This window comes from Gigantopelta aegis, chromosome 6, assembly GCF_016097555.1.
Source record: "Gigantopelta aegis isolate Gae_Host chromosome 6, Gae_host_genome, whole genome shotgun sequence".
In the NCBI taxonomy this organism is placed as follows: Eukaryota; Metazoa; Mollusca; class Gastropoda; order Neomphalida; family Peltospiridae; genus Gigantopelta; species Gigantopelta aegis.
The window spans coordinates 18,433,718-18,441,585 of NC_054704.1; the positions used below are offsets into that span (position 1 = coordinate 18,433,718).

Here is a 7,868-nt window from a genome sequence, read left to right on the forward strand (position 1 = left end):
TATCCCCACCACCCTCCCCCCCCCCCCCCTCCTTATTACTAACTTGTAGTTAAAATTATCTGCTACTGACTTAAATCCCCAGGGGTTTAAGCTAGGCTAAACAATAGTGTTAATTTAGTAACTTGGTGAATTTTGTTTTAAAAACATGTAGCTTATTTAACTTTGCATGAGTATTAAAGGGACATTCCTGAGTTTTCTACAATTTTTAAGTTTTTATCAACTAAGAGAGACTTTTTAACGATTGTAATTACATATCAAATATATTTTTCTGCATAAAAGTTTAGTGACTGTATATTAAACGTGTTTCTGATCGTTCTAATATTTGTACTAGGTTAAATTTAATTTCATTTCCTAAAATATTATTTTTTCATACGTACGAAATTATTTGAAAACAAAATCCAGTTTGGGCTTCTTACAAATATTAAGACGACCAGAAACACATTGAATATACAGACACTGATATTCTATACAAGAAAATATATTTAATATGTAAGTTTAATCGTAGAAATATTTTATTAGTCGGAAACCTCTTACAATGCAGCAAACTCAGGAATGTCCCTTAAATCCAAGACATTGTTGTACTGAAAACTTTGCAGCAGTTGTGTTAATTTGATAATTACAGGGTGTGTTTGACATCAGCCATGGAAAAGGTCTAACTTTGGTAGAAATTGCAGATGGTGTCAGTCTTCAGAATATTACAAAAACGACTGGCAGTCCGTTTGAAGTAAGCTCATTTTCAGCTGCTGTTTCACAGATTTGTTTCATATTTAATTAGCATGGTATTATTTTGTGGGGATGCAAACCATTTCCTGCCCTTGGTTTTAAGTTAATATTGCAGAACAATATGGCAAGAATCCATTTTGGTGCACCCAGTCATTCTTACTTTTGTAACATGCTAATAAGCATTGTTTTAATGCTTGGTCCAATGAAAGTCCAAGTACACACAGTTTGGCTATTGATCTGTTGAGGACAGGGGTTAGTGATTAGTGAGGGAAAAGTGAGTGTAATGGCCTTGCCCCTTCGCACTGAGCTACAGTGCACTCACTTTAGATCGGAGCTGGTCTTGAAATACACTCAGTATTTCTTCACCCAACTACAGTATCACCTTGGCTGGTTTTAAGTTTGTGTATTTTGTGAATGCAAGAGTTACATAAAACTACAATCTGTTAATGGCTAAATTGGGTTCAAAACTTAAAACATGTTGGACATTGTTTTGGGGATTGCCTGGTAATCCACTGACAAAACTCTTAAATAACTGAACCATATACTGGAAATGCCTCAATACAACTATCTGCCCATTACCAGCCAGTCAGCCAACCAACCAGTTAGCTAATAGTTACTGGCAAGCCAGCTATATCCAGCTAGCCATCCATTCATGCAAGTTAATTGTCCACCTACTTTCCAGTGCCAGCTAGCAAACTGTCCTGTTAATTTTTTGTATTACAACTTTGAGCTTGTATGTTACAAGTTGTTATTTATAAAACATAATTAGTTAGAAATGACTGGTGATGTGTTCATTTGTGTTGCAGGTATCGGTGGATTTGAAGCCAATGCAGCAAGTGGATGTGTGAAATGATGAAATCATATCCATACTTGTCCAGAGAAAATCCTCCAGCTCTAACACATGCCCGTACTGAGGCCCACCCACTAATTTAATCTAAATTCCACACACACGGTTTTTTCTGATTTAGGATTAGTTGGGTTTCATTAAAAAATACTAATATAATGTTCATATTTCGTAATCCAACACCACAATGTTGTTGATATGGAAATTTGACATATTGGATTTTTTTATGTTGAATTTCTTTCACAAGGGAGCTTTTATTGGTGTTTTTGGAGGAAATAAACACAGAAGACCATTAGTGCTATTCTGTAAGATGTTCGGTTGATTCCGTCAGCCTGTTGCTATGGTAGGCTAATACTTTTAGTTTGCACAGCGTATATCTACACATTTTCCTGTCAGTTTAGTGCTCTGTTTGTTAGCCAATTTGTGTTTGTGTAATGTCCTCAGATATATTTTTACAGTGTTTAACATAATGTCGGAAATATTTTTCCATTACTGAAATTGTGGTATTGTAAGATTTGCTCAGTAATGTAAATCGGTGTTGATACGATACTGATACCAAAAGGTATATACAGTATACCGCCCAGCTCTACTTGCCCTTTGATAAAAGCTCAAAGTAACATTTTTTATAGTTGTAGTATGTAGTTTTACATAATGGCGGAAATATTTTTAATTACCGAAATTTCGGTATTACATGTATTAAGATTTGCTCACTATTGTAAATCGGTATTGACATAATATAAAGTGTATACGGTATACTGCCCAGCTCTAGTTGCTCTTTGATAAAAAGCTCACAGTAACCCCTTACTTTTGAGGACTGCAATTTGTTTTCCTGGGTATTTGTCTAGTATTGTTTTCATCCCTACAGCAGACCTCACTATTTATGGGGAGCTATCACTCGCACTCCCCATTACTCCCCATAAAAAAATTCACTATATCAATATTTTTTTTTAAAAACCAAAACATTGCAAAAAGATTAAATATCAGTGTTTTATATGGAAATTTATTACCCATATGAGCTTATATATATGGATGGGGTAATATTTTCTTTTTATCTCTGCAGTGTGCAGCCACTTATTGGCTGGCTTAAAACTCACGACATTTGGTTGGTTGTTTGCCGCAGCTGGAACTTCACTTGCATGTTTCCATTCATGGGTCAGATTACACAAACATAATACGATCTACAAAGACTTACAGAAAATGTTTGACTGATTTATTTCATAAACATGAAATAGTATATTTTCATAAACAGCAGCTTTAGTAACATAGAAAAATAATTATTTTCTAATACAACCACAGTCGTTTTATTTGTACTGTAAATATTTGGCTGCAAAATGAATGCTGTTATCCCATGATGACGTCGCTTACATTACTTTGTGTAATGCACGTAAAAGTATATGACGTAATGGCTGATGGCTTTGTTGTTAGACAGCAGAGGAATTTTATAATAAAGGGTGTTGAAATTGACAATGGATAATAAAAAGAATCGACCAACTCGCTATGAGGAGTTACAAATAATATGTCCCTCGTGAATGAATGTTGTAAAGGCTCGTGTTTACAACATTCATTCACTCAGGACGGATAATTCATAATTCCTCGTAGCTTGTTAGTTATTCTCAAAATCTTAAATGGTACTCCATGAACTACCCTGGTAAGTTTGAAAATCTATCTTTTCCGAGAATTTTGGTTTGATAGTTCAGAAACTCAATAGAGTGGTTCTGTGGCACAGTCTTCACAAACTTAGTAATTACTCCTCTCAATTTTTCTCATGTGGAGATCTGCTATAGTACTTGACAGGCCCATAGCCAGGATTTCGAGAGGGGTTGCAATTTTGCATTGACAAATATTGAAAAAAACAAAACCCTCACCAGTAAGAGGGGAGTGTCGACCAACACCCCCCATTGGCTACGGGACTGCTTGACGGAAAACTTATTGGGACTTTGTTATTGACAACTATATTAGTGTTTCATATAATTATATATTAGTGTGTACATTTTTAATATTATTTTGATATTTTAATATTATACATACCCGGTATTTACATAATTTATGTAGTATTAGTACACTTCGTTTTAGTTGTGTGTTTTTAAAGTCTAATTTACAGTGTCTTTTGGTGTTGAAAAAAATACATTGTTAATTATTAATGTTTAATCTTTTCATTAACAAAGTGTGTGTTTTTAACGTTGTAACTACTTTTTGACTTTAACATATATTGCCTTTCTTTGATTGAGACATGAATTGATTATATTTTAAAAATATTTTGGCTTGTTTTAGCTCCACTGTGATATTAATCACCGGAGCTTTTCCTTTGAAGTTCTATCCATCACCTTTTTCTTTAAGTCTATCTTTTTCTAGAATTTTCATTGGATTGTTCTGAAACAAAGTAATAGAGAGATATTTTGGAAATTTTGAATATTTGAATTTTTATTAAAGTTCTAGAGTATTGATAGGATAGTTCGGAAACATAGAAGAATTTGAACATCTATCTTCTAGAGTTTTGACTGGATAGTTCTGAAACTCAGTTCTATGACTCTCAGGAGCAATCTTGACAAACTCGTAGAGAGACATTTTGGAAATTCAGAAGTTTATTAATTTGGTGTTAATTTAAATTGCAAACTTGAAAGACTATAGAGTTTTGATCAGATAGTTTGAAAACTTTATTCTCTTAGGCAGTTTCAACAGTAATATGTATTTTTTGAAGTTTTGAATTTTTTAATTTGTATTAAATTTTTAAAATTCAATTAAGAAATTTGACATTGGAAATTTGGATTTCTCTATGCTATATCATTTTCTGGTAACAAAACAAAAAATTAAATAGCAGAGTATTTTAGGCTGTTAGCCAATTGTAAAACGTTTAAAATTTAAAACTGAATATTTGAAAGTCTAGAATTTTGATTGAATTGTTCTGAAGTTTGTTACAAAGCAATAGATAGATATTCAGAAATTTTGAATTGATATTAAATTTTAAAATTTTAAATAGAAATTTGACATTGAAAATTTAAAATAATCTTTTCCTAGAATTTTGATTGGATAGTTGAAACTTGGTAAAATGATTATCAGGGAGAGTCTTTAGGCCATTTAAAATTTTAATTAAATTTAAAAAAAGTTTAAATAAAAATTTAACACTGAAAATTTGAGTCTATATTCTCCTAAAGATTTCATTGGATAGTTCTGAAAGTTGGTATATTGATTCTCAGGGACACTCTTCACAATCTAATAGATACATAGGACATTTTGAATTTTTATTAAATGTAAAAAAATTTAAATAGAAATTGTTCTGAAACTTGGTACAGTGATCCTCTGGAACAGTCTCCACAAATTTTAAATTTTTAATTAAATTTTATAAATTTAAATAGATATTTAATATTGAACATTTTAAAGTCTATCTTGTAGAGTTTTGATTGGATAGTTCTAAAACTCAGTACATTGATTCTCAGGGTTCACAAAGTCTGTCTTCTAAAGTTTAGATTGTATTGTTTTGAAACTTGGTACAATGACTCTCTGGGGACAGCCTCTACAAACTAATGGAGGTATATTTGTAAAATTCTTCTTTCTTTTTGTTAAAGTTAAATATCTAATAGATACATAGGACATTTTGAATTTGAATTTTAAATATCTAAATATCTAATAGATACATAGGACATTTTAAATTTTTATTAAATGTAAAAAAATTAAATAGAAATTGTTCTGAAACTTGGTACAGTGATCCTCTGGAACAGTCTCCACAAATTTTAAATTTTTAATTAAATTTTATAAATTTAAATAGATATTTAATATTGAACATTTTAAAGTCTATCTTGTAGAGTTTTGATTGGATAGTTCTAAAACTCAGTTTCACAAACTACCTGTAGTAAATATTTTTGGAAATTCTGAATTTTGGAATTTTTATGAAATTAAGTTTTGCTACTAGTGATCGGAAGTGATCAATAATACATAAATACTCACTTCTATATATACATGTATATATTCATACATACATAAACATTGTTGGTTATATGACCGGCCTCGGTGGCGTCGTGGCAGGCCATCAGTCTACAGGCTGGTAGGTACTGGGTCGGATCCCAGTCGAGGCATGGGATTTTTAATCCAGATACCGACTCCAAACCCTGAGTGAGTGGCTCAATGGGTAGGTGTAAACCACTTGCACCGACCAGTGATCCATAACTGGTTCAACAAAGGCCATGGTTTGTGCTATCCTGCCTGTGGGAAGCGCAAATAAAAGATCCCTTGCTTAGTGGCGACAGCGGGTTTCCTCTTAGAATCTGTGTGGTCCTTAACCATATGTCTGACGCCATATAACCGTAAATAAAATGTGTTGAGTGCGTCGTTAAATAAAACATTTCTTTCTTTCTTTAATCAATAATACATAAATACTCACTTCTATATATACATGTATATATTCATACATACATAAACATTGTTGGTTATATGACCGGCCTCGGTGGCGTCGTGGCAGGCCATCGGTCTACAGGCTGGTAGGTACTGGGTTCGGATCCCAGTCAAGGCATGGGCTTTTTAATCCAGATACCGACTCCAAACCCTGAGTGAGTGCTCCGCAAGGCTCAATGGGTAGGTGTAAACCACTTGCACCGACCAGTGATCCATAACTGGTTCAACAAAGGCCATGGTTTGTGCTATCCTGCCTGTGGGCAAATAAAAGATCCCTTGCTGCTAATCGGAAGAGTAGCCCATGTAGTGGCGACAGCGGGTTTCCTCTCAAAATCTATGTGGTTCTTAACCATATGTCTGATGCCATATAACCGTAAATAAAATGTGTTGAGTGCGTTGTTAAATAAAACATTTCTTTCTTTCTTTGTTGGTTATGTATATCCAGTGCAAATGTTAATATATTGCTTGACTGTGTATTATTTATGTTATGACGCATAGCTGTATTAATTTTAAACCCATGACTGTACTTAGTTTAAAAAGAAACCAGGTTGTAATATACTGAATGCCAAAACAAACTATACACTTTTTAAAATACCATATATTTTTTAAAATATGCCATGTTTGTAATGGAGCAAAATAAATAGACAAGTGCTACATGTACTTACTTATATACTGTACTGAAAGTCGAATATATACAGTGAAACCTCTCACAACTGGACCCTCTATAAACCGGAATTCCCTCAAAACTGGATATTTTTCACAGCCCCTTTTTAAATATTTATACAGAAGAGAACCTCTCTAAACTAGATACCTCTTAAAGCCAGACTTTTTACTTAGTCCCAAAGGTGTCCAGTTTAGGGGGTTTCACTGTACCATGTTTATATATAGCATTTAAATGTATGCAACTGAGTAAAATAGATGTACTGTGGGCTGGAGGCCTTAAAGTTGAATAAACTATTTTGTATTTGTATTGTATTGCAAAATACTTAGACAAATTTCTACAAATTTTCTAAAAAAATTTTTAAATATGATCACCCAACAAAAGTTGCAATCAGTCAGGCAGTTCTAGGGCACAAGAAGCATGTACACAAGAAACATGTACACAATTAAATCTAAGTATGCAGTGGCTACTTTATGATGAATCAAATACTGAATGGTAGCCATAGAAAAAACTTGAAAAACATATCGGATATTGGAAGTAATTAGGCTAAATCAAATTCAACACAAACACGCAATAGGCATGCTTCAGTTCATTTGGAATGTCAAATCAGTGCACACACAGTATGCACGATAATGAGATGTAAACCAACATCCCCACACCTTATATTGCAATAAATGACAAAACTTAACAGTAAATTTGGTTCAACGTTTAAATTAACTCCATATGGCGACATCTAAGTGTTGTTTTGAACTAACGGTGGACAAACACATTTATTAAAGACACTGAAGCTCTGTTTACAGAGTTATGACCTGACTGCCAATTTCCGACTGAGGATTCAGATGTGTTACAATTTTATTTTTGTTGCTTTTACACTCGCCTCTAACCCACCTGGATAAATAACTTGTTTTTATTTTTAAAATGTAATGAAATTTAGTGTAGTGCTTTGTTTAATGAAATCTTTTTTGATATTATCATTGTTATGATTTTTTTTTTTTTATTACACGGATTAATGTGAAAAATATAAAGTGTATAATTTCTTTTGGTATTCAGTATATTATATGATGGCCGTGTCGTTAAGCAGTAGAAAAAAGGACACTTCTAAACAAAAGGGCAGTTTTTATATTTTTCTGGGGGCAACATCCCATCCCCAATATACTAGTACATGGTTATGAAATCTGTTGTGTAAGCTTTTACTATGATGAATGCTTTTTATTCAGTTTCACATTAGATATTATATCTGTTATTTTACATTTG

At 32.8% G+C, this 7,868-nt stretch overlaps 1 protein-coding gene across 1 annotated transcript in view; it reads left to right on the forward strand.

The window, feature by feature from the left end:
- LOC121374194 (succinyl-CoA:3-ketoacid coenzyme A transferase 1, mitochondrial-like) overlaps nucleotides 1-5,612 on the forward strand; it is a 47,236-nt gene extending 41,624 nt beyond the window's left edge. The window contains exons 14-15 of the mRNA XM_041501176.1: nucleotides 623-724; nucleotides 1,530-5,612. Of these exons, the coding sequence (XP_041357110.1) occupies nucleotides 623-724; nucleotides 1,530-1,571 (144 nt within the window). The 3' untranslated portion in view covers nucleotides 1,572-5,612. The remainder of the gene's footprint in view (nucleotides 1-622; nucleotides 725-1,529) is intronic.
- Nucleotides 5,613-7,868: the final 2,256 nt, after the last annotated feature.